General features: G+C 35.4%; 3 protein-coding genes across 5 annotated transcripts; 2 read left to right on the top strand and 1 right to left on the bottom strand.

The window, feature by feature from the left end:
- The first annotated feature begins 74 nt into the window (after positions 1-74).
- Positions 75-7,232, top strand: LOC116160109 (O-acyltransferase like protein-like). The gene is made up of 12 exons (XM_031473247.1): positions 75-252; positions 299-450; positions 639-889; positions 1,984-2,090; positions 3,083-3,276; positions 3,324-3,493; positions 3,538-3,706; positions 5,716-5,909; positions 6,307-6,451; positions 6,501-6,690; positions 6,740-6,882; positions 6,933-7,232. Exons 1-12 carry the CDS (start codon positions 186-188, stop codon positions 7,119-7,121), a joined length of 1,971 nt encoding a protein of 656 aa, XP_031329107.1. The 5' UTR covers positions 75-185; the 3' UTR covers positions 7,122-7,232.
- On the bottom strand, positions 3,696-4,996 carry LOC116160110. The gene has a single exon (XM_031473248.1). The coding sequence runs from the start codon at positions 4,792-4,794 to the stop codon at positions 3,730-3,732; it is 1,065 nt and encodes a 354-aa protein (XP_031329108.1). The 5' UTR covers positions 4,795-4,996; the 3' UTR covers positions 3,696-3,729.
- A 10,372-nt stretch (positions 7,233-17,604) lies between the features above and the next one.
- On the top strand, positions 17,605-27,199 carry LOC116158898 (nose resistant to fluoxetine protein 6-like). Of its 3 annotated transcripts, none has more exons than XM_031471759.1 (12): positions 17,605-17,698; positions 23,396-23,550; positions 24,372-24,622; positions 25,182-25,288; positions 25,345-25,538; positions 25,588-25,757; positions 25,810-25,978; positions 26,032-26,225; positions 26,276-26,420; positions 26,472-26,661; positions 26,712-26,854; positions 26,904-27,199. In XM_031471759.1, exons 1-12 carry the CDS (start codon positions 17,620-17,622, stop codon positions 27,102-27,104), a joined length of 1,998 nt encoding a protein of 665 aa, XP_031327619.1. In that variant the 5' UTR covers positions 17,605-17,619; the 3' UTR covers positions 27,105-27,199. The 3 variants fall into 3 exon arrangements, with proteins under 3 accessions (XP_031327619.1, XP_031327620.1, XP_031327621.1); XM_031471760.1 differs by lacking the exon at positions 17,605-17,698 and adding an exon at positions 21,892-22,171; XM_031471761.1 differs by lacking the exon at positions 17,605-17,698 and adding an exon at positions 22,648-22,668.

Below are 27,199 nucleotides of genomic sequence, written 5' to 3'. Positions count from 1 at the left end.
AGCAAATACACATTGTTTACACTTAGGTACGCATAACGTACAACATATGTAAATTCGCAAAATTGTAATAGAACTTCATGACACTGGTTTTCCTTCACCCGCTTTGTAAATAAATGGAATAGTACTACTTAGTAGGATTATTTAAAATAAAAGAATAGATAAGTAGCATAGTTTCAGTACGCATAATGTGGGTGATACGAATTGTAATTGTTTTAAGTGCGTTATTTTTCTGCGTCTGTGTTAAAATTACAGGTTGTGTTCCTAAGAAAGCACAAGAATTTTTAAATTTAAGTTGCAGACGAAGAATACGCATTAATGCCAGAAATATTTCATTTGGATGATTTTGATCGTTGTTTAATGTTGGGGAAGGACGCCTTATATTGTACGGTACAAATGCAATTAGCACCTATAAGGAATTCTACAAGTTCTCGTGTGTGGGCAATTATACAGGTAATTCCTACTTTATTTTCCAATTTCAAAATAAAATCCAATATATCTGCTAATGCTAATAGTAGGTAGGTACCTATACTTATGTATGTAGGTACATGTAGCTAACATGAAGTGGGTTCAAAAGTGGTTTTGTAATAAGTAACTCAATTCGTGTGTTACGATAACCGAATGTTTGCATTTGTTTTCAGAAAATCATTTCAAATCCGAAGAACTATAGACACGATTGGCTAAGACATGGTATTTGTGTCCCTCTATCATGTCCAGATATGGCAAATGACATTTTAAACTATATCGACAATGAGACAAGCTTGATGGATGCAATTGATCGGTGTTATTCTTCGAAACTGCAAAGTTTGGGTTTACAGAGTTCCGTAATGGAAATGCATTGTGAAACTGAAAAGCCTTTCTATGATATTGATAACTATGATATTGCAGTGGCGTAAGTTTTCCTTTTGCACTAAAACAATTTCTTAAGTTGTGCCCAAGGTTCGATGCTCACAGAGACCAAAGTTTACGCTAGCAAAGTTTTGCAGAATTCTAAACCAATTTCAATATTACCTCTGTGGAAAAAATCAACATCGTTCTTTTAGTTCGTTTTTCATTTGTTTTGCAACTTTATGATGCCGTTGGCCAACAAACAAAAGTTATTAAGTACGGTGCCTCATTTGAGTTTTGCACACGTCAGTTTTTTGTTTGTGTGTTTGATTCCTCATTATGTGGCGATGATGTAATTTTGAAATATGTCGCCACGGGGTCTGATACCGATGCTAGCGACTCCATGAACGAAATGCATAGTTGTAACGGGAGCTCTTTCGCGTTTTAGATTTTTTAGATTTTTCTTCCAATTTTCATGTTAGGACACATTATGGGTGCGGGTGAGTTTTATGAAATTTTGGTAGTTGGGACGAGTTTTAAGATGATTTTTCAAATAAAGTGTAGAGTTGAATTGCATTAGTGTTGCGTGGTTTTTTGAGTGAGTTATTATGAGAGATACAGAGTGGTCCATTAGTTAGAGGGTTGGTTATTCCTAAATGTTATTTTCAAAATTTTCAATAGTTTCCGAACGAGTTTGGCGCCAGTTTGATGAGCTGTAATACAATTTTATGTGTTTTATGTGATTTTATGTGTACCTACTCTTTGATAATATGTTGGCTCCATTGAATGATTGAATTAGAAATTCAACGATGTCATAAAAACATCGTATCAAAGCTCGCATGGTTTATTAGAAGCCATAGTTTCTGAAAAGCGGTGATTCGTGGTGAAAAGAAAAAATACTCTCATTTCTTTTTCTTAAAACAAATATCGCGAGAGTGTGCCGCTACCGACAAGTTTTAAATACCTAACCGAAATAAAAGTTACAATACTCGTTTTTCTGATTCTTTTTTGCTGTTTCTTTTCAAGCCATAAGTTTCTTTGCAAGTAAAAATGAAAGGAGTGCAAAACTTACAAAATCGATCAGAACCAAAACAAAAACAGGATAAAATTATGCTTGCATGAAAATATGTGGTAAAGTAGGTAATATTTTACTTTCAGGATATGCTTCATAGTGTTAATAATAACAGTGCTATGTGCATCATTCTACGAGGGTTTTGCAAGATACAAATCTAAAGCTTATTACCGCCGAATAACTTCAACTAAACGTAAGTAAATAAGTATAGGTATTACACTTTTACTACCCGCACATTACTAAGGGAGGTAGGTATTGCATTGGGATAAAAAATGACCCCCACTTTTTTACAGAAATACACGTTTTGAAGCACCAAGAATTTGAATAAAACAAAATCTCTATAATGACGGTGTCTGTCGGTTCGTCTTTACTCTCATTTCCGGCTAAACGGCTGAACCGTATTTATAACCCTCTATAAAGTATTGAAATTAATGAAACACTGTCCTAGCTGGTGGTATATCAACTTCCACTAAACATGAATTTATTTCCATACATGCAACTTTCACATTATTTTTCAATAGTTATAAGAATAAGTCGGACGTGGTTATCCCAAAGTAAATCTGCCCGAACTAATGTTAAAACTTAGGGATGTAACAGAAAGTGGTTATATGGGAACCGAATTCGGAAGCGGAGTTTTTAAATCTGGTTTATCGGAACCGTAAAGAAGAGACATGCCACATCTTAAACAATCCTAATATGTAAATAGATCAAAAAGTGACAAGTGAAAAAGTAGTCAACAGAAGGCACGAGGTGATGAAGGTTCCCGCGCAACAAGATAAACGTATTTGTACGCGAACGCACTGACTGTGGGTGTGGCCGCACCGACCCTGTCCATCAACCTCCGATATAACATCCGATTAAAATTTGTTGGAACCGAAAGTGCAAAATTAATCGGAAGTTCCGCTCTTTCGGAATCATCCGAAGCTCCGTATGTTCTAAGAAGCTGACAAGGATGCAGTGTTCTGTTTCAGTCGCTAGTGTGCAATCCAGGATTTATGGTACCTTGATGCGTGTAAAATAAAAATAGTTTCAATTAAATATCTTCATAAATAAAAAAGTTAGCCTTATTGCACATGCGTTAAACCAAATTTTTGATACTGCGCATGCGCAAAACCAAAAAATCTTGTGATTGTTTAAATACTTACATGTCTATTTATTTCCATTATTTTATTATTTTTTTCATAGGTGGACGAATTATTGCATGTTTTTCAATACCTAAAAACTGGGACCGGCTCAAAGCAAATAGTTCAGATCCCAATGCAGAGCCACTAAAATGTATAAATGGTCTACGTTTTTATACGATAGTGCTCGTGGTAATGGCACACACTAGTATGGTGGGATTTCTAACTTATGCATCCAACCCAAAATTTGGAGAAACCGTAGGTAGAAATGAGAATTACGCATTAACAATTTTGAGAACTTGTAGATGACTTCAGATCCAATCAACATGTTATTTGTTAATGGCAGTTATTCAATACAACTGTTTATGATAATATCAAGTTGGTTATTGTGTTACAATTTTTTCTTAGTTTTTGAAAAGCAGCCAAAGTTCAAGCTGGGATACATATTGTATGCCTTTATTCACAGATATATCAGGTAATTAACATAATATTGAATTAGTTTACCATTAACAAATTTAGATTAAGCGTACCCTTACTTGCTGTGATCGCATTTAATGCAACATGGTTACAGCATATCAACAGAGGTCCATTATGGGATAAAGTTGTCGGTACAGAATACCGAAACTGTAGAAAAAATTGGTGGGTAAATTTATTGTACATAAATAACTATTACGACGTTAAAAACATGGTGAGTATTTATTATTCACATTTTTAGAGTTCATTTAACATTTTTATGGATTTGTCATAAACACTATCAGTCCGTTGTAAACTACATTCAAGTTTTTTGTTTAACTCACGAAACCTTTCGATTTCGTTTTTCAAATGGTCTTCACTGGTTGGTTTCACTTCCAAACATTTCTGCTCGGCTAGAAAATTAAAACTGTCCAATAGGCTTGTGAGATTCAAATTGTTATTTTCTATGCGTACTTTCCTCATTAGGTCGGTGATCGACGACAGTTCTCCATTATACGACAACTGCAAGGGGCTTTCCAAGTACGAATTTAACTTTTTGGCTTTCTCTACTTTCTCCTTTAGTAAACGTAAGCGTTTTAGCGTAGCTGGAATGTCGATGCCAATCGTGACTGTTTCAGTACGTTTCTTGTTTGATAATTTTTCCTTTAGTAAAGCTAGCTTTGATTCATGTGCTTCGTGTAAGTCAGTAGTTGCACATAATTCGCTCATCATTTTGTGTGCGATTACTTTGGCAGTGTCAAATTTTTCATTAAATGCAGTCATTATATCAACTACAGACTTATTAATTGTAGATGCAACCCTTACAATTTTGTCAGTGTCCTCCCTAATGATGTCATCTCTCTTACTCGGTTGTAACGGTAACAACATAGTAGGGCAAACATTATTACGCTGTAGATGTTGATATAAAACAAACATTGAGAGTTTACACATGAACTTAATGAACTTTAAACCACCTGGCATTATTAAATGAGAAGTTGCGATAATTGGAATATTAGCATCTTCGTATATCCCATTCAATTCGTTCATGTACTTCATAATTTCATTGCGGAATTCATTTTCGCTTCGCACATCATACAGCGGCCATGTAGGAATTTTCTGTTTTAGAACGTTTTTATCCAAAATGTCCAATAGGTAATATGTGACCTGTTGAAAACCGACCTTGTTATTTTTTACAAACATATCCTTCTTAAACACTGCAGTAAACGCCTCTGAAGGTGGGTAACTAAATGTTAATAAATGCACATTCGTGTAAAACTGTTCGTGGATCCGCATTTCAAATTCTTTTTGTATTTTTAATGCCATTTTTATTAATTAAAGTCACTAAACTACTAGAACAAAGTTTCAAAGGAAATGAAATTTACATTTAAAGTTAGGTTAGTTTTCAACAACTTTTCAAACAAAAGCCGTTGTATTTATGCTACCATCTAGTGGCATATTACGTAACTGTTACTTTCCATTGGCGTATCAATATATTTTTTTCCATAAGGGGCTTCACAATCGGTCACTACGGAGGGGCAAATTACCGAGGAGTACAAGAACGAGGAATACAAAGAAATATTGAGGGTGTAAAGGAAGTAGTCATGAAGTAGGTATAGGCAAAGGAATAATCTGGAATGTGGAATACGGGGAGATATTATCATTGAAATAAATTCAATGATATTATGTATACAATGGGACTTACAGTGCACCGTATTCTGTACACGCCTCCACCCAGTGGCGGCGTGTAGTGGTATGTCTTGGAGGTGTACAATTAAAAAAAGGGGAAAAAATGGGGCCACGGGCCAAACGGCGGTGGCGAAAATTTTTTGGGTGTCACCGCAACAAAGTTTTTTAGGCCTATTAAATGGCATAAAAAAGCTTGTTGAGTTACAAATTTAAAAAAAACTCACGTGTTGAGTAGGTGCCTCGCCAAGCACCTTATTGTTTTTATTGTTTGTAGTAATATTTTTATAGTGTCTAAATTTCACAAACACGTTTTATATTACAATTGAAGTCGTCTATCCTTCTTTTTGATAAATTCTTCAATAACCAATTCGTTAAAATTTGGAATTTCGTTAATTATTTGTTTCTCAATAGATAACATTGCTAGGGCAGTTAGTCTATCCTCACACACGTTGCTTCTCTACATTAAAACTGATAAAAACTTTTCTTAGAAGCACTTATTTATAATTAAGATTTACATTTTCCGGATCACTATTCTGATGATTTTTATACATTTTTTAGTGCATGCTGCAAACTTGGTACTTGGCAGCGGACACTCAATTATTTGTGCTTTCTTTAGTGGTTCTCGCTATTATTTGGAACCACAAAAATCGAGCACCAATCATACTTGGTACATTTTTGGGAGTTGGCCTAGCGGTTCCGGTAATCGTTAATTACGTAAACGACTACAATATATTACTGCGACAATATCCTGAGTAAGTATACTTTTGCGGTACTTGTTTATATATAAAAAAAACATGCATTCATTATGTTACGCATTTCTGTGGGTATATCATGTTCATTGTCTACCAACTGTAACGGGAGTCCGCCAAAGCATTTGTATTTTTTCTATTTTTATATTATGTACATTTAGATAGTGGTAGATACAATTGCGTAAAATTTCATATGTACCGCCTCGTGCGATATTAATCGAGAGTAGGTTTATCGGCGAGAATTTTGATCGCGGGTGAAGCAAAGTTGGTTTAAAAGTTAGCGTAACCGCAATTATACATGTAGAGATCGCGTAACAATTTGAGATGGATAAACGTGAATCTAAAATGTCTACTGAACATCATAATTTGGAAATAAAACAAGAAATTATGTTTTTTATAGGAATCTCTACAAGATAATGTTAGAAGTTCCAGAGTGGTTATATATGACCATTCCAGGCCATACAAACATCAGCGGGTTTGCAATTGGATTGATTGTTGGTTACGTGATATACAAATACAGAAATAGGAAGTTGTTTACAAGAACGGTAGATATAATTTAAAACACTCACAAATAAGTAATCCACCAGTTTTAAGCATCATCACGTCTTGTGGTGGGTTACAACTTTTGGCCTGCCACTGACCGTTGTATACGTTGGAATACCTTTATATGACGATGAATACGTGGCCACACCATTTGGAGCTGCGCTATATGTGTCACTTGGTAAGGCAGCATACGGACTGGGGATGGGCGTGGCTTGTTTTGGTTTAAGTCAAAACGTTGGCTGTAAGTATACAATATTTGCTTTTAATTCAACTGAAGCATATGTTTTAAGGGTTGCTGAGAGATGCAGTTATGCTACCTCCCCTACAAGTCTTAGGAAGACTCACATACTGTATATATTTGGTACACGTTGCATTGATTCGTATTCGTTCTGGTCAAGCTAGATCAAAATCGTATCTCACCGTTCACACTTTTGTAGGTTTTTTAGAAATGCCTAATGATCAGTTACACGTTCTGAATTTTAGGCGATTCAATCATGCGGTGACCTAATCTTAGGCTACGTTATTGGCCTTGTGCTTTGTTTGTTCGTAGAGATGCCCACTTCGGCACTGCAAAAGCTAATGATGCCAAAATTAAAAAAGGACTCGAAGAATGTAAACGATCTACAAATGCAGAATGGCGATAACGACAAAGTCGTTGAGACAAATATCTAAAGTTTAGAAAACTTTCGACAAGATACATTAGATTTTATTAAATTAATGCAGATTTCAGAAAGTACCTACCTAAGTATATTGAAATAAAAATCAACATTAAATTGGTAAAGATCAAACCACCTAAAATTGTAGTCTGTGGTCTGTGCCCCTGCACCTAATATTACTCCTGCCATTCGAGCTTCCTTTCAACTGAAGAAGAATTCCTAGTGGGATTAATTTGTACACACCTTTATTACGGTGTTTTAATGAAATCCCGAAACAAAGCCGTTTTTTACAAATCTCTCTCGTCTCACGGGACATTCTGTCATGAACTCATGAAACGTAGAACCGCTTTTTGAACATTCAGTTTCTTAGGTCATAGCATACCACATACCTAGACCATGCTCGCCCTTGCGACAATGAAAGCGCGTGTTTCACAGGTAAACAACTTGGTGACCTCATCCCCTGCTCGATTGAAGAAAACATGATATAGAATCTGGCGAACTAGCAAAGTCAGCCAAAGTTCTCCACTAAGAGAGTGAGCCCCTCTTCGCAGGTAGTGGCAGACCTTTTACTACCAGGTGTCGAACACACCACGGAGGGACAATGCATTAGTCCCACTTATGTATTTGTAATTTGTAATCCTTTGTAACGGGAGCACATTTAAATTTTTTTCAATTTTTAAAACTATTGAGTACGAATGTGTAAAACTGAATAGTGTCAGTCAGTCGGTTTGACGGCGATAATCAGGGCGTGTTTAGAATGCGTGAATTTTGCGATATTATAAGCATGCCGCCAAGGTTGCGTCGGTTCCATCTACATAGAGCCGCAGCAACGTAAGTAGACATGAATGGCAGCGCTTGGTGGAAAAGGGACGCTGGTAGCGAACGTGTGTTGGTTCCGCTTTGGCATAACAGCATAGCAATATGAGCAAGGAGACAGTCGTGCATCGGCCGTCTTAGCGAAATAAAAGACTTTAGTGTAAAAAAATTATCAAAGTCCTCGTGTGAGATCGAAGGGACTTGAGCGCATTTTTGTGTGGCAGATCAGTATTCTATTAGCCACTTTTGACTCAACCATCAATAAAAGATCTTGTCGAAGGCTACTACATTTACTTTGTCGGTACCCGCTTCCCACTTTCCGCGTGCACCCGCAATTCGCGTTTAAAGTTTTGCCTCCACCCTCAGTAAAATCTTGTCGGGGGCTACCATATTCCCTTTGTCGATATCCACATCCGATGTCCTATTCCCTTCCAATGCGCGTTTGAATATTTGACTCCACCATCAGTAAGATCGTGTTGGGGGCTAACACATTTCCTTTGACGGTACCCACCTCCGACTTCCCGTTCACCCGCAATTCGCGTTTGAAGATTTGACTACACCATCAGGAAGATCGTGTCGCGGGCTACCACATTCCTTTTGACGGTACCCACTTCCGACGCCCCGTTCACCCCAAATTCGCGTTTGAAGTTTTCACTCCACCATCAGTTAGATCTTGTCGGAGGCTACCACATTTCCTTTTTCGGTGCATACTTATATTACGCCCACATTTTGGTGGATTTCGCTAAAAATCTTCCACAAGATAATACTTAATTTTTGGGGCACTTTTCATTACTCCAGCTTCTATTGGCGACACGAGAAAGAGAGACAGCGATTCGAGATTTACGAAACGTTAAACCGCGTGACAAAATTCGCAACGGAAGGTAAAAGGCGCCCGAAGTTGACTACCTCTCGAAGACGCGCGCGCGCCTTGAAAAAGGTCGTTAATTTCGCCCCTAGGACAAAAAAACAAAATTCCGACGACACCAATTTGAAAAGAATCGGACCAAAACTGTAGTAGAAGATTGGAAAAAACTGAAAAACGTTGACGTTAGTAAACTACGCTCGAAGATGACGCCAACCCCACATCATGTAGCCTGTCCCTAAGGTTGACAAATTACACGGCCTTGTAGATACACGTACACCTGTTGCCTTTCTACAAGAGTTCATCTACGTGCCCATATTTGCTGCCAACCAGCCAGCCAGCCAGCCAGACAAAGTGAGATTAAAAGGTACTTTTTACAAATAAATTTGCAAAAATGCGTTAAAAATATAAGTGAAAGAGAGACGAGTAACATTTTCCTAAGTACAGTTGTTCCGCTAAAATTTTTTTTAAGAATCACAGACGTACCGCCAAAGAAGTAATTTAACGCTACAGATTCATAGTGAATGGAGCAGTGCCGACAGGGAAGCATGGTCGCCCGTTTTGGTAACCCCGTTTGGAGAAAATGGTGAAAAGTTGCGAGTTCATAAACTGTTTTCGACCAGATACGCAGTACGCACACGTGCAAATTTGTATTGGGAACTATCGTATAAATCTATACATTTAAAAACGAATCGCTTCTGGCAAATAAATCATACTTAAAGTATTGTTATTGATCTGAAATTTTAGGTTGCAGCAAAATATCTGTGCGAAGTGCGAAGGGGCACTTAAGTCGTATTTACTTTGAATTTTGCAAGTATAAGCATATGCTCCCTTTTATTCATGTGGGCAATTAACTCAAATTTCAGTGTTTAAATCTGTGATAGTAATTAATCATTATAAAAACTGCAGTATATATATGTTACCGGCAAACTGCGATATCCGGCATTTTACAAAATCCCTAGGCATTTCGCGAAATGACCAATGCAGCAGGCAAAGTGAGAAATGGAGCTCGTGTTCGCACTTTGCCTGCCTCTCTTTAGGGATTTCGCGAAATGCCCATACATGCAGGCAAAGTGCAAAGGCTTCGTCATTTCCCGCAGATTGTGCGTACAACGTTGCCATTTGATTGTACGACGAGTGCGATTTTATATAAGTAGGTACATATTTTTTCTCGATCGAACATCAATATGGTTGAAAAAAAATATTGTAATTTACACTAACGTATTGGGTGTTTGAATGCAATTACAATCTGTACTACTTCTGTTACGGCTAACCGGTAGGTGCGTGGTAAAAGAAATAGAATAGAATTAATACTAAAGAGAATATAATTTTCCACTTAGTATGTTTGCTGGTTTAAAATGGCCAAGAAAAATATATTAGTATATTTGTAAACAATATTTAGTTGCAAAAATAAAGCCATGCGTGGAGAATATATCAGATGGGGGAAGGTATACCAACGCGACAGGTTTACGTTTGACACCGCTGTACACGCAATCTGTGGAAAATGGTAGAGCATTCTCACTTTGCCTGAATGTTTGGGCATTTTGCGAAATCCCTAAAGAAGAGCAGGCAAAGTACGAATTCGAGCTCCATTTCTCACTTTGCCTGTGGCATTAGTCATTTCGCAAAATGCCTAGGGATTTTGCAAAATGCTGGATTTCGCAGTTTGCCGGTAACATATACATGTACACATATTTTAACATAGGTATTGATATCTTACCTTAGTTCCTTGGATTAAAACCAAAAAGAATGCAACGAACGAACTTCTGCAATCGCTCATTGAAAAAAAAGTTGTATAATGTCACGGTGCTAAAAACTTAAATATTAAAAAAAATTTTTGACAGTACATCATTTATAATGCCTAATGTACATTCGCAAAATTTTAACGAAATCATAGTAACCGTTTTGGCGTAAAATTTTTTAAAGTTTTTTTACTTTGACATTTTTTTTCCCAGTTTTTTTGTAATAAAACCTGGCAAAATATTTGTAGGTTGTACACAGAAAAATAAAGTCTTTCGAATAACTTAATAAAAATTTTAGGTTGCTATTTGAAAAAAAAGGTCGATGCCGTTGAGGCGCTCCAAATTTTTTTATCAAAAATCCGGCTCGTTATTTTTCGTTTCAGTATGCCTAATATACATATCCAAAATTTGAACAAAATCCGTCGAACCGTTACTTCGGAAAATTGTCAACGTACGCACGTACATACAGACGGAAAACCAGGTGTCAAATTCTTGACAGAATAGCTTCCTAGCTGAAACCAAAAATTGCCAACATATGTACGCACTTAGAGACGGGAAAAATTTATTCTTTAAAAGTTGCTTAAAATGATCTAAAACGTCAATTTTTACGCATGCATTTTGTTTGCTTTTATTAGAGGGACCTACCATCCAAATTTCGTTAAAATTGCTCCATAAATAAGAAAGTTGGATGTTGCACATGCGCAACACTATTTTTTGCGCATGCATTTTGTTAGCTTTTATTAAAAGGACCTACCATCTAAATTTCGTTAAAATTGTTCCATAAATAAGAAAGTTGCATTTCTGCGCATGCGCAACACGATTTTTGCGCATGCATTTTGTTTGCTTTTATTAGAGGGACCTACCATCCAATTTTCGTTAAAATTGCTCCATAAATAAGAAAGTTGGATGTTGCACATGCGCAACTCGATTTTTTGCGCATGCATTTTGTTTTCTTTTATTAGGAGAACCTACCATCCAAATTTCGTGTTAATTGTTCCATAAATAAGAAAATTGCATTTCTGCGCATGCGCAACACGATTTTTGCGCATGAATTTTGTTTGCTTTTATTAAAGGGACTTACCATAGAAATTTCGTTTAAATTGCTTCAGAAATAATAAAAATAATTGCACTGTTCCTAAAATATGGAAATCGGCACTTATTACTCCCGTTCCTAAAACTAAAGATGCAGCAAGAATTGAGCAATATCGTCCGATTAGAATCCTTCCGGCGATGTCAAAGATTGTCGAGAAGATAGTTCATAAGCAAGTGCATACATTTTTAGAAGAACGAAAACTGTATTATGAAAAACAATCGGGCTTTAGAAAAGGATACAGCACAACAACAGCATTACTCCACACTATAAGTACCCTGAAGTATAACATCGATTGTGGAAAAGTTACACTGTTATGCCTATTAGACTTTTCAAAAGCCTTCGACACCATTAGCCACTCCCTATTACTCTCAAAAATAAAATCCTTTGGACTTTCAAATAAATCGGTTGCGTGGTTTAAGCAATACCTATCTAGCAGGAGTCACAGAACAAGAATAAAGTCGGAAGGTAGCTTTATTGTATCAGATGCCCTCAGCGTTGGGTCTGGTGTTCCACAAGGAAGCATCTTGGGTCCTTTATTATTTAACATTTACGTATCTGGATTACATCGATATATCAAATTTAGCGATATACATCAATATGCCGATGACGTACAAATAATGAAAAGTATTTCCCTCGATAATGTTAATCAAGAGATTGAGCAACTCAACATCGATCTACAATCAATCTCTCAGTGGGCAACTACAAACAATTTAAAGCTTAACCCGTCCAAAACAGTGGTTATACCAGTGGGGACACGAAAAGGCATCCAGAAGTTTCTTCAACGACAGAGGCAAAAGGTGGAAGTGGGAGGTACCACTGTGGACTTTGCAACTTCTGCTAAAGTTCTTGGAATGACTGTTGACCAAAATTTGTCGTGGGAACCACATGTTAAACTTATATGCAGAAGATCCATACATAAGCTTAGAAGTTTATATAAAGCCAAAAATCTTTTACCTACAAATATTAAATTAAACTTAATTAAACAGTTAATATTTCCTTATGTAAATTACGGTGATGTGTGCTACCACGGACTAACAAAGCAACTTAGCCAAAAAATACAAAAAATCCAAAACCACTGTGTGCGATTCGCATGTGACATTAAAAGGCATGAACATATAACGCCCGTTCTTAACTACCACAACATACTTAACATGACTCACGCCCGTCTATACCACATGCTAAAAATGATGCACAAAATCATTGTGAATCAGAAGCCGTCGTACCTATTTACACAATTTTCGTCCTTGAAAAGTTTTCACCGGTACTCTACGCGAAACTCAAACTTGTTGATCCCAAAGGCAGCTACAAGTATGGGTGCATCATCCTTCCACGTGCAAGCCGCGAAACTGTGGAACAAGTTGCCAGTGGAACTACGTAGTTCGTCGTCGAGCTTAGTCTTTTCGCGAGGCTGTCTACGATTCTTAAACACATTGGTCATGGACTAATATTATATTTTTTTTTAATATGAACGAAAGTCAATTTACGTTACATTTATCACTTTTTTTTTTTGTATGTTTTGTACCGACTGAATGTGTATCATATTAATATGTAGAGGGGGGTTAAATTGGCCTTAATTGGCTTCGCCTAATCCTTAATAAAGAAAGATTATTATTATTATTATAGAAACAAGATCGTTGCGTTTTGCACATATGCAACACAATTTTTTGACTTTGACAATTTTTTTCTCCGTTTTTTGATAATATAACCCGGCCCAATTTTTTGTAGGTTGTACACAGGAAAATAAGGTCTTCCAAATAATAGAATAAAAATTTTAGGTTGCTATTTGAAAAAAAAAGTTCGATGCCGTTACGGCGCTCCAAAATTTTTTTTCAAAAATCCGGCCGGTTATTTTTCTGTTCGGTATGCCTAAAACATATATACAAAATTTCAACAAAATCCGTCGAGCCGTTTTCTCATTGCCAACAAACGTACGTACGTACGTACGTACATACAGACGGAAAAACATTTTATTCTTTAAAAGTTGCTTAAAATGGTCTAAAACGTCGACATTTGATGAAATTTTGAAATGTTCAAAAAACGGCTATCGCAATAGCTACCTAGCACATGCTAGGAAGCTAAAAATTTTATTCTTTAAAAGTTGCTTAAAAAGATCTAAAACGTCGACATTTGATGAAATATAGGTAATGATGTCCAAAAAACGGTGATCGCAATTCGCAATAGCCACCTAGCTAAGGCTAGGCTAATAATAAGAAAAGCAAACATAATTTATTGGAATTAACAAATACAAAAAAAGCCATACCCAACGAAATATGCACTCCTGAAGTGATATATACCTACTCGCACAGTCGTGCACCCTTTCTCAATCGCAGGTATATCTTCCAATCCCAATCTACCATTCGACATCCCCAACCCTGAAAAGCACGAACACTAGGTAAATAAGCATCGCTCCAAAGTAATTTGTTTCTGTCAGCTGTGTCGTAACTACTTTCTTTGATGTTTGAACTTTGAATGTTGAAATATATTTATTTAACTTTAAAATCAACAAATACATTTATTATATTCTTTTATGTGTACATTTTTACTACAAACAATTACCATTGCGCAAGGTTGCTTAATTTGTAAATCATCGCAAGTTACTCCCGATACAAATTTGGTAAAAGTAGGTAATTCTCTTTCAAGAACACGTAAGTATATGTCCTCAGAGTTTTAATCATATATCACTATCAAAATAACCAAATGGAAACGTGTGGGTAGGTAAGGTCAGAACGAATAACATTGTGGAAAATTTTCACTTTGTTTTGGTTACTGAAATTGAACATAAAAGGTATGTTGATTACCTACTTGAATTGATGGTAGGTACTAACCCCGAAATTTGCGCTCACTCTCTTTTTGTAATATTCTATGTATGTGAAAAATGAAATTATGATTTGAAATTATCGATCGATCCTGTAGATAAAATGATTTTTTTCTACAATCGATATCCAAAGTAGGCATTTGCGCTCGTATTTGACAACGCAAACGTCATCTTTTTCGAGGAATGTCACTTTGTCGCTTATAAGCGACAAAATAGAAAAAACGCTCGCTCTCCCAATTATTTACTATAAATCAAATAATATTTATTTCATACTGTCCGGTAGATGTTCGATTACACTATCATTTTGAGTCCGGTAGGTGAGTTATTACAGCATCAGAGCCGGTAAGTGTCGCTAAGCAACACTTACCGGACTGTTATTTGTATACATCAAATTTGACATCTTCACACAATTAATTAAAAACCCCAACATAAATTTGGCTGTAATTCTTTATTTCAAACATTAACATTGATTGTAATGAAACAATTTGTATTGCCCTCAACACTACGCCTGGGTTATTACTGTATGTCGAGTTAGTAATGTTTGATTCCTTCTGCTGTAGAACTTCAATGAAATTTTCGCCGCCTTGTATCAATTGTATCATACGGGCAATCTTAACTTTTCCTTCTACCGAGCCTTCGATGTATTTTTCTGCCGTCGACGAGCTTTTCCATGCTCCATGACGCTTTTAACACCGAAACCCAGGCAAAAAAATCTCAATTCAAAAACTTACTGCGTCCAAAAAGTATGCCAACATGACTTTTTCCTCTACTTGTTTCGCCCCATGTTCGTTCCTCAATTGGCAAAACACTTAGTACTCTTTTTCATCCCTTGCGGCCGACTTCTTAGGAACCAACTTTTCGGTTGCTTCATGAGATTTCGACAGGATTGTATCGGGAACAGTGGAACATCCCACACGTTTATAACGTCAATTTTTCAGTGAAAAAAATTCAATTGTCAACAAACTACAAACTATAGCAACGGCCGTTGCCACAGAAACAAGGTAATGCGATTTTTACAATATGATGAAATTTTGTAATCTTTGAAATGAAATAATGATACAAAACAGACTTACAGTATGAAATAAAATACGTTACGATATACGTCCGGTAGTACTTGTAACAGTACTCGTTTAAGACATTCTTGACTCGGCTCCTGACGTCGCCTCGTCCATAATGTCTAACTCGTACTGTTACAAGTAACCTACCGGACTTATAACGTAAATAACTATTGATTTATAGTAAATAATTGGGAGAGCATATGCATATTATGCATTGCTCAGAGTATCCAATGACAACGAGTAAATGACATCTTTCATTTGGGCATAAGATTAAAATGATTTGAGTGAAAAATTTAAATTTCTGGAAATATGTGAACTGATCGATTGTAGAAAAAATCTTGTGTGTAATTCGAGCGCAAATTGATTGTCGATTTCAAGAGATTGCCGCGCTCCTTCGTCGCGCGTCAACTGTCTCTTTCAATCGACAATATATCATTTTGCGCTCTTAATACACAAATAGCTATTTATATTGTAAAGTAATATACCTACGATTTATCAACATTTTTACCGTGAAAGATTCTTCTCATCAGAAACAGCCCTTTTTGTTTATTGTTGCTGCCTAACTTTCTAATTTAAGTTTGAATTTTATGGATATTTTGTGCCCGTATTCTATACCAACTGGTTAAAAATCGTGTACATACAAATAGCTTCAGTTGTATTTATGAAGATATTTCTTTGAAATTTTAACCACATCTGCTTCTAGTAAAGGCAAACATATCGCAAAATGCAAAATTAATATGCGCGAATGCGTAGATTGCTTATTTATTGAGATATTTGTTTGAAATTTTAACCATAGGCGCTTTTAGTAAAGCAAAACAGCCATAGCCTTTTGGGAGATACCTGATGCATGGAAAAAGCATGAAAGTTACTCGCCTTATGGTGAAAACCTTTTTTCTTGTTTGATTTCCACTGTACCGTAACTTGCTCAGGTTTCGCATTGCTGACAGCCTCCCAACATTCCTTTATCAATAGCAATTTCGTTTTGAAGCTCCATAGTCATAGTTAGAAGCATGCAACTTGCCGAACGACACCAGCTTTTCAGTCATGGCAGACCAGACCGTAACAATTACAAAAATCCTCGAAATTTATTCGCGACATTTTGGAGCAGAGAGACGGACATGAGAACACAGTAGGAATGAGATAAAATGAAATATTTTCTCCTATTACTTCTCATAAACCTACATTGACAAAAATTACATTAAAACAATTACAAAAATATCAATATAATTCACTGACCAAACTATATGATACACCAAATATCAAACAAAGTAGTGTTGCTACTAATCTCCACAGCAGGGCAAATAAATAAAGTTATAAAGAAAAAAAAATTGTCAGTCAACAAATATGAGGTTTATAATTTCTACTTAATTTACTAAGCAGTTACTTACTACTCGTATTGTGGCAGCTAAGAGCTTGCACTATTCAGTTTAATAGTATTTTTCTTTTCTCCACAAAGAAGTAACAGAATTTGGGATTCAATTCCAGTTAGATTTAAAAACGGTTTAACCTGTGCCACTAAGATGTGTGAACTGGGGGTTGTGGATTTCACGGTCAGAGTACCTACCTTTAAATAGAAATTACATAAGTCACATTGGCAATTCTTCTATTTAAAAAGTAAATTTGCACATTCGGCTATACGAAACGGGGTGAAATATTAAAATTATTACAAAAGAGTTATCTTTTCTGTTACATTTTTACAACACTCAAGGTTGTCGAATTATTTTCGGTTAAATAGAAAAGTTGATCGCAACTAATAGTGACAAAAACATTTTTTTCAACTGACTGCTTCTCGTTACAACACATCAATTGACACGCTAAAATCGTAACAATACATTTTACATTGCGTGAAATACAAAGAAAACTTTCAACCTGTCTTGGAAAAGAAGTAGTTCTGTCGTAAAAATTTAAAAATTGAATTCGCAACCTTCGCAGACTTCATCTGACCCTCAGTAGGTAAGTTTAAACCACCATCGGTTATTATAATACCTTGTTGCTTACTGGACATTATGCACCAAAATTTTTAATTCCCAATTTTTAATTTTATGCGAGGTCACAAACTTATTTGTTCTAAACGAATTTCTTATGCAGGTATTCAGTTTAGTTGCGTATCGGCGATTTTGCCTGCAAGATGATGGGGTTCTCGGTGATCTTTGAAATAGTTTTGATTGTGATATCCTTGATCAGTGCATCGACACAAGAAACAAGTAGTAAGTACAGATTACACTTTTCTTTCTCAATTAATTGCATTTCTGTTCTTGGTTCGTGGTTTTTGCACCGATTTTCAAAAGTTAGCAGTGATTTTTCTTAAGCTGTTAAAAGTCAATAGGATGTTTATGAACAAAGACCAGAAAAAATCAGTAAATAACAACAGAAAGTAATTAACCTTAATAAAATTTTCCTATTTTTCCACAAAATTTGTATAATTTAATGTAATTATATAAGCCAAATTGGAATCCAGTTTCCTACACTTATGTATAAGGCGAGCTTCTACAGCGTTTACCTTCGTAATTTGGATTAAGAAAACATGTGAAAAACACTGCGAATTAGATAGGAAGGTAATTATTCCAAATTATCTTCCTTGTCTTTACCAAAAAAATTGTTATTGACCACTTACATATACATATATGTTTCGGCTATACGATAAAATTTTTTTTGGGAAAGACAAGAAAGATAATTTTGAAAAATTACCAATAGATAAGAAGGGTTAAGTTTTATGAGAAGTTTATACCTTTTCTGAAGCATTTCTCCTCGCACCCTTAGATATTCGGCGCTGAAAAATTGTATTACCTATATATACGCACCATCGAGTATAAAGTCATATCATTCTCTTTACAAGAAATAATTTAAGAAAATCACGAAAATAGACTCGCACTACGCACTCGCACCGCTCGGTAATTAAGGGAGGTATTGCCCCCCCCCCCTTTTACGGAAATAGACATTTTGAAGGATGAGGTCGCTCTGCCTGCCTGTACTCTCATTTGGGGCTTAACGACTCAATCGGTTTCTATTGGCGACACGAGCGAGAGAGACCGCGATTTGAGCTTTAAGAAGCTTTTGGGCGCCCGAAGTCGACTACCCCTCGAAAACGCGCGCCTTGCAAAAGGTGGTTAATTTCGCCTCTAGGAAAAAAAATTTCGCCACGCAGAAATTGTTGGACTAAAACTGTAGAAGAAGATAGGAAAAAACTGAAAAAATCACCACGTTAGTATAACACGCTCGGGGATGGCACCAAGATGTCGGCGACGCCACATCATGTAGCCCCAAAGCTAAACATTGCTCAGCAACGATTGCGTCACATGCGATCCCAATTTTGTCTTGCAATTCGTAACTCAAAAACGAAGCAAGATAGGACGTATCTTTATCTAACAATTTATGCTTACTTTGAAGTACTGTATTTGCTATTACTGGATGGGCCTTGAAATTTGGGACACCTTGTACATCTCTACTCAATAATGGGACGTAATTGTGGACTCACGGATATTTTGGAATTTGTGCTGGAAGTAAGGATAATAAGACATTCTCATTTGTGTAACCCTGAGGATCTTGGTTCTTCTATATTTGATAAGATTGTTTTTCATGTTTTTCATTTGGGGGCCAATAATATACCAAGGGACTAAACTGGACGTTTTAATACCGAGGGTGCAGTCAACTACGTTTCGGGCAATAATGATGGGGTGTTCCGAAATATGGAAAGGGATAATTGTTAGGCTTATTTTATGGTTAAAAGTTCATATAAATAATAAACATAGGTTCGCAAACGCTTCCACATTTTTTTAATTGGATTGGGAAGCTGGAGGGGGGGGGGCTAATAATCAATTATTCGAAACTTGAAACTAATTCTTCTAAAGTGGGTGCCAGTTAATCGAAGTGAATGGCAGAAATAAATTTTGTTAAAAATAACTTTCTTTACTCTTACCTTTAGTTTTTGTATAAAGTTAATCATTGGAAATTTGATTTGCACCTCGTAACAATGAATAAATAATAACTAATGGTCGTGCGCTATCCCACCAATAAGCCTGTAAAAAATCAAAAGTGTTAATTATTTAGTTCGTGCACTATAAGTGCATGTTTAATTGTTTATTGCTTCAAAGTAAAGCTTTTTAGTTCGGTAGGTTATATTCAAAATTATTTAACAAGGTCTAATTTCCCTTGACATCGTGATTACAATTAAGCCGCCATTGCTTTTCGAAAAATTGGTAATCAAATAATTGATATTCCAAAAATTGAATCCGAAAAACTGGGCTCAACTGAGATATTTTCATTTTTTGTTTTTATTTTGCAATGAGTGATGGGTTTTACTTCATTGACGTTGATGCTATAAATTTGGATTTTTCGAAATGTTATGTTATTACAGAAAAGTACAGTTTCCCTTATTAGTACAATTAACGTTAAACTGTGTGATTACAATCGATGAATGAAGATATTACCTACTAATTCGGATCGGGAATTTTAGTAGTTTTTTCAACATTATAAAACACTAGTAATTTACCTGTGTTGCTTTCTTTTATCCGAAAATTGAGAAATTTCTGTTTATAGACTATTTATTACCTAATTCGAGTACCTAATGGGCAGTGACTTGCCTCAGAAGGTGCAAAACCAGAAATAGCAGAATCTATTAAAACTACTGTTCATTCACTAATTTTGAAAATTGATGGATGGCTTCGATTTACAATTAATAGAAACAATAAACATGAACACTTTATTAGCGAATGAAAAATCATTCAAAACGAAATTTGAAGGTAAACAACGCGAGTAGGATGTTGTCTGGTCATTGTCAAGGTTTTGGTGTACGTACGTAAATGATTCAATTGCGACAGGAATGGTCTTGTGCATTCACTAACGTTTAGTATGACTTCGCCGATTTTTTCTTGTAAAATCATAAAATAATTTGTTCAAGGTATTACTTATTCATTACTTAAGTAAGACAGTAAATCATCATTTTCAGTAATTCATAAAAACTCCAAGAAGGTTTGAAGGTGCATGTGCATGAATTTTATCTCAAACGAATTGATAAAAAAAGACAAAAACTGCAAAAACACGTTCATTTAGATATCCAGGGGGAAGTTTAATGAAAGCTTTATCTTAGTGATACCATTTATCTCCGCAACCCTAAATACCACAGTTTACCTAAAATAAAATTCTAATTTGCATCCCCCTTCGTATGACACATCATTTATGTAAAGGTCATAAAACTCTCCTTACAAAAATACCAAATAACCCAAATTTGGATTGTAGTTAATCTGTGGCAATGGATATGTCTTGTCCAGACAATTCATTTTGCCTTTGTGGATACTTTTCTCCGACAAAGTGTTTTCTAGATATTCGCTCGTAAAGTTTTGACATCACCAATAGACATATCTTCCAAACGTCCCGATCGCCTTTGTGAGTATACCATCCTCCGACAATCTGTTCTTAGGAATTATTTATATCCGATCACGATAAGGAGTCAAGGAAGATGCCATATGGTTGATATAAATTAATTCTTTTCTTTGAGAGATAAAACCAATACCCCCCCAAATTCCCTCTTTTGATAAGGAGTGGGAAAGTAAGGCGGTAGTTTGTAGAAAACAGATCTTTTTGTTGAGACCTTCAGTTGGAATACCATGAAAGATAAAATTAATTTCTACAATATGATTGTATATGGAAAAGTTTGCTTGGAGGTTAATTCCTCTCAGTAACAGTTTTGAAACATTCATTTCCTTTAACCTGTGAGCCGTGAAGACCGTCTTTTTCAATCAGTCCTTCCGTATATTGATTTTAATTCTACAGAGACTACCATTGGTTTGAAATGTCTATATTTGACTTTTACGAGCTCTATGTGGTGAATAGAGACATCGAAAATAAATCTGTGATGATTATCCCGTAAAGAAACAAAATACTTCCTTGATTGTAACATCATACCTCCTGGTATGTTGTGATCATCTCTGGAAAATATGATCCCATTAATGCGACGAATTAATGACACGAAAAAACATATAGTGCAACGACCAAAAGTGTCATTCATCTCCGGAAGAAGTGGAAATAACCCTGGTAGGTAGGTACCTAATTTGCAAATCTTTCGAGGTAACGTGCATGACCAATCAATTCGATTACCTGATTCATTGACACGTATAAGTACATGCAATCGAAATTAAATTTTAACGATGTTGTGACCAATTTGGTAATACTAACCACGCGTTTCGGCGGCAGATGAAATTGCCCAAGGTACTATAGTTGGAAGTACCAATAGTTGTATTATTAAAATTACCTGATATTGCTTCAAGAACGTTTTAATCACTCTTTATCACCAATCAGTCCGTGACATTTAATTAGGTACATAATCAATGTGTAGGTACCTACGTAAATGCGCCCAACCTAAGTCACATTTTCAGTGTAAAAAATTGCTGAAAAGTATAACCTTCCGCAGCAAGTTTTAAAAAACCTGATTAAGGATGACGATTTTTCCAAATTTATTGTTATAATATATTCAGAGTATTTTGTTAATTGCATCCAGTCTTCAAATCAATGCGCGCGGTCTATTATCTAGACCAAAGAAAACCGATATTCTGACTTTAACATGCTACAAAGTTGCTGTTGGGCACAAGTGATTTTTTAAATTTACCCCTTAAAAATGTACTACTGTGTATTATTTTTGTGCATTTTTGTAATTGTGCCATCTGAAGCAGATATAAAGTCTTCAGGTTTGTACTTTACTACTACCTATTTGAAAAAGTTCCCAATAAATTTGTTAAAAAAACACGCGCGCCTAAGTCTTCAATTGCCGAAATTACGCAATCAAAAAGATAAGATTAACAATTTTAATTAATACGTGTACCTATGTGATGCTTATGGCGGGTGCTTAAAACTCCATTAGACCAACGGAAAACCATGATGAGTATTGGTCAGAGCAATGGATTTTTAATGAACTCTTAACGCAATTTTAAAAAACACCAGTTTTACATTTGTAACCAATTTTCTTAATTAAACTAATAAAGTAATTAGGACGGAAAAGCGAATCAAAGAAAAATTACCTAAATGTTTCTTTCTTGCCTCCGAAAGCTGAATCCATTTGTTTACAAAATATACTTACGGGGTACCTATAACGTGATTATGATGATGATTTATAAATCAAATAATGTAATTGACTAGTGCGGTATACAGGGTGGTGACTTGCGTACCGCATCATAGGGATTTCAATGTAAGATTCATAACATGTGATTATTGGCTCCCCAAATTATTTTAGAGCAAAAATGTATTAAGGTTTTTTGTAGGAAAAATTTTTTTACGTCAATCAACTGTATATTAGTTTTCAATTTTTTTCATAATAAAGACGGGAAATTGGAAAAATAAAATCCGCATTTTTTTCAATAATCTGCGATGCCATGGTATTTTCTAAAACAAAAAGATATCCAGTTATCAATTAGTGGCAGTTCGAAATGTATTTTATGATCGACTTGGTTACCGTCTTGCAGTTAATGGTGACTTCTTATTCGAACATTTGTTGTAAATTGTTATATTAGGAAACCGTTTTTAGTAATTTGGTCTTTCTTTATGTTGAATTCGGTGTTCTAAATATAATACTTTTTGATATAATTTGATTTGTTTTATAGCAGACATTCCATGGCATGACGGATATTGGCGTAGTTTTTGTTAAAGCAATTGCATTTTGTTGTTTTGTTTTAAAATTTAGTTATTTTGGCTTTTTGAGGTCATCTTCAGTGACGAATAGTTACGCTTTACTACTTAAGAGATCTTTGAATCGGCTACTTACTAAATAAGATATTGTAACGCCTGTTACATTAAAATAGGATAGGTAAATGTCATCATGTTCATGATTTTGAAATAAGATTTGTATTTATGACTTTTCTTATTGTAATTCCTCGAGAAGCTCCAACTTTACTTACTTACTCAATATTTTTTTTTAGTTTCAGATGCAGACTACAATGAAATGCCCCTCTTGTTCCACGTGGACGACTATGATCGTTGCATGGCATTGAAACAAAAAGCTCTATACTGCTCTGTTACGATACAACTGAGTCCTTTCCACACGAATCACTCGAAAGTTTGGAAAACAATAGAGGTACGTAACGCATATGAAATGGGAACATTAATATCGTTTTTATATGACTTTCGTTCAAAATTTAGTTCACCTGTCATAAAATGCAGCCGAAAACAAAACGTACACGTACTTTTGTCTTTCTCATAAGGGCTTGCGCATAGGAAAATAAAACGCGTACCTATGTCCGTATATATCAAATAATTAGTCAACGTTGACAATATCCCCGTTCGTTTATAAGTGAAGATATTCCATAAATTCTAATGACATTATTAGGAAAAATATAGTTCATACAACTGTCTTGAAACCACCGTTTCATATACTTATGTGAAATATATCGCTTTCAACGATCGTTGTATAATATACCTACTATTTTCAAACGGTATACAACTTGATAGCTATTTTTGTAAATAAATTATGGCCTATAATGGAATTAATTATGTTCCGGAAGCAGGTTGCATTTCAAACCGCTTTTATTAATTCATTGTTGAAATATACAGAGAGCGGCTAAAATATAGAATAAATTCATTTAAAAATCAGGTGTTGGGTTTTTCAAAAATGCTCGCACACGTCTATAATAATTTTTTCTGGAGACTTTTTTGCATTAAAGAGAAAAAATACAAGGTGCGTCAAAAAGTACATTACCAAAATAGATTTTTTTAAACAGTATTTTTAAAATGCATTTTCAAATTCTGCGTCAAATTCTACGCATAATAAAAATAACAAGTTAGGATAATTATGAATCTTTTTGGATTTGAAGCATTTTTGAAGTACCTACATTTTAGCTAGAAAGTGTCCTTGGCAATACTTTAAAAACTACAGGTAATTAAAACTTTATATTCCAGAAAGTCATCAGTAATGAAAAATATTATCGCCACGATAGGCTTCGGCACATGATATGTGTACGTCAGTTCTGCCCGTCGACATCCAAAAAGATTTCCATTTTAAAACATGACGAAACTTCGTTAAAAGATGAAATATCCGAATGCTATAGCGATAAATACGCACATTTAGACCTAAACGGATCGGTGACGCAAATACGATGCGAAACGGATCAGCCTCGTTATAGTCTCGACTTGCTCGACATTTGTATAGCGTAAGTTACCTTGTGAATTACTTTTTGTTAGCATCATGTTCAGTGGTCTGTTTAAATTCCGATTTCTTAGAAGGTTTTTAGTTTAGAGGTAATGGTTGATCATATAAAGAAATATCCATATAGTAACGTAATAGTTATTTACCATATAAAAGGGATATTTTAACCCTTAAGTGAAACTTTCACGAGATGGTCAGTTTTTTGTTATCATCGTGTATAATACAAAACTTTATTTTATAGCAGAAGCCATACAAATCATTGTAAAAAGCTTCTGACAATCATGATCATATAGAAACAGCATTGTCGTATCTTCTGAACGTCATTTTATATAGAGCTCCTCGTCCCATTTGAAATATGAAAGACGTGATTAGAATGCACAATCATCTGTTTCACTCTATCTATCCTTGCGGTTAAAGTGATCACTTTATCTACCCTTACGGTTAAAAAGCGCCTTAGTTTACTCATTCAAAAACCTATTAAAGAGTCACTGCAACATAGACTATAAAATAAAAGCTTTGTAAACCATTCAAATGCAATTGACACATAAATACTGTAATTTCAGGGCACTCTATGGAGTGATTTTATTGTTTTTAATAATTGGAACTGTTTACGAAGGAACTGCCAGGTTAAAAACTAAAGAAGAATATGAAGCTCTTACTACATCTACATGTAAGTATCATATTTGTCATCGTATCAATTTAATTTGTTTTCTTTAACGAACGCAGGTGGATCTATAATCTCTTGCTTCTCCCTTATCAAAAACTGGAAAAGACTCGCGGGCAAATCCACCAATGTTGATGTAAGACCACTGAAATGTATGAACGGGCTACGAACTTGCAATATAATGGCAGTCATACTCTCACATACATTCATCTTATCGCTCGCAGTTCCAAGTGTGAACCCTACGTTTTTGGAAACGGTAACCTAAGCAAATTTGTTGCAAAAATTTAAAATACAGTCCCTAATAGGCCTCCGAAAAACCAGTCTACATGCTTGTGATGAATGGAACGGTAGTTATACAAACTTACTTTGTAATGGCCGGATGGCTTTTGTCTTACAACTTTTTCAAAATCTTCGAAAAAGAGAAACGACTGAAGATATCCTACATTATTCTTGCTTTTGTGCAACGATACATCAGGTAACTGTCGACTTGCAGCTTAAGTGACATATTGACCATAAAATGTTTCCAGATTAACTCCTTGTTTGGCACTAGTCATAGCGTTTAACGCAACTTGGTTGTATCACCTTGGTAGCGGGCCATTTTGGGATAAGATTGTTGGTGACGAGTATCGAAATTGTCGAAACAATTGGTGGGTAAACCTTTTATATATCAACAATTATTACGACTTCCAAAATACGGTAAGTGTAAATAATACTTTTCCATCATTTTCTTACCTATATAAACATTTCAGTGCATGCTCCACACATGGTATTTAGGAGCAGATACTCAACTATTTATACTAGCTTTATTAGTAATGGCTTTAATATGGAAATGTAAAAAATACTTGAAAGTAATTTTTGGAACCTGCCTGATTGTGAGTTTCATAGTTCCTGGTGTCGTTAACTATATTTATGACTATGATATTATCGTTCGGTACTACCCAGAGTAAGTGTCATGCTTTCTTTTTGAAATTTGCTTATCGCTTACTTTTTTAGGCCACTTTACAGAATAGTACTGCACGTTAACGAATTTCGACTGATGTACATCACTGCACATACAAATATCGGTGGTTACGTCATTGGCATGATATTTGGGTACATATACTACGCATATAAAGACATAAACGTCTTTAATAAAAGGGTATGGTGAAAAAAAATTTCGTTACAAAACAATAACCACAGTCTATTTTAGTTCTATCAACTGTTGTGGTGGCTATTTATTTGGGGAGTACCACTGACGGTTATCTTCATTGCCCATTCATTTTACCAAGAAACTTATGTGCCCTCTAGGATAGGAGCGGCGATATACACGACGGTGGGAAGAAACTTCTTTGCATTGGCCATTGCGCTGGCAACGTTTGGAGTTACTCAAAAAATTGGATGTGCGTATCTCACTGTAGTTAATTCTTTAATTTCTACGGTAATATTTTAGGGTTCTTGCGCAGTTGCATTGTATGGTCACCGTTCCAAATAATGGGACGCATAACCTACTGCGTTTATTTGGTTCATTTGAGCTTAATACGTATACGCATAGGTCAAGGTAGAACTCCAGTGTATTCCTCGGTTTACACACTGGTAAGTTTTACAATATGCGGGAATGCATATCGAATTTCTTTCATTGCAGTTGACCAGCACGTTAACAGACATATTTATGTCATTCATATTTGGTCTATTCCTGTGCCTCTTTGTGGAGTTACCTACATCAGCACTTCAAAAGCTAATGTTACCCGAAATGAAAAACAAAGTCGATCGGAATGCACAAAAACAAAAAAATATATCCATTGCCATAATTAGCAACAACGATCACCAAATTTCGAAAATGTGAATTATTCGGAAGATACGAAGTACCTAATCCATTCTCACCAAAAATGTTCCATGCGTTCTGTAATAATTGTTTATTGCAATATAGTTTTTTATTAA

Source organism: Photinus pyralis, unplaced genomic scaffold (genome assembly GCF_008802855.1).
Source record: "Photinus pyralis isolate 1611_PpyrPB1 unplaced genomic scaffold, Ppyr1.3 Ppyr1.4_LG1, whole genome shotgun sequence".
NCBI classification, from domain to species: domain Eukaryota; kingdom Metazoa; phylum Arthropoda; class Insecta; order Coleoptera; family Lampyridae; genus Photinus; species Photinus pyralis.
Note: the sequence above shows the minus strand (reverse complement) of the source record. Positions and strands in the feature narration are given on the sequence as shown.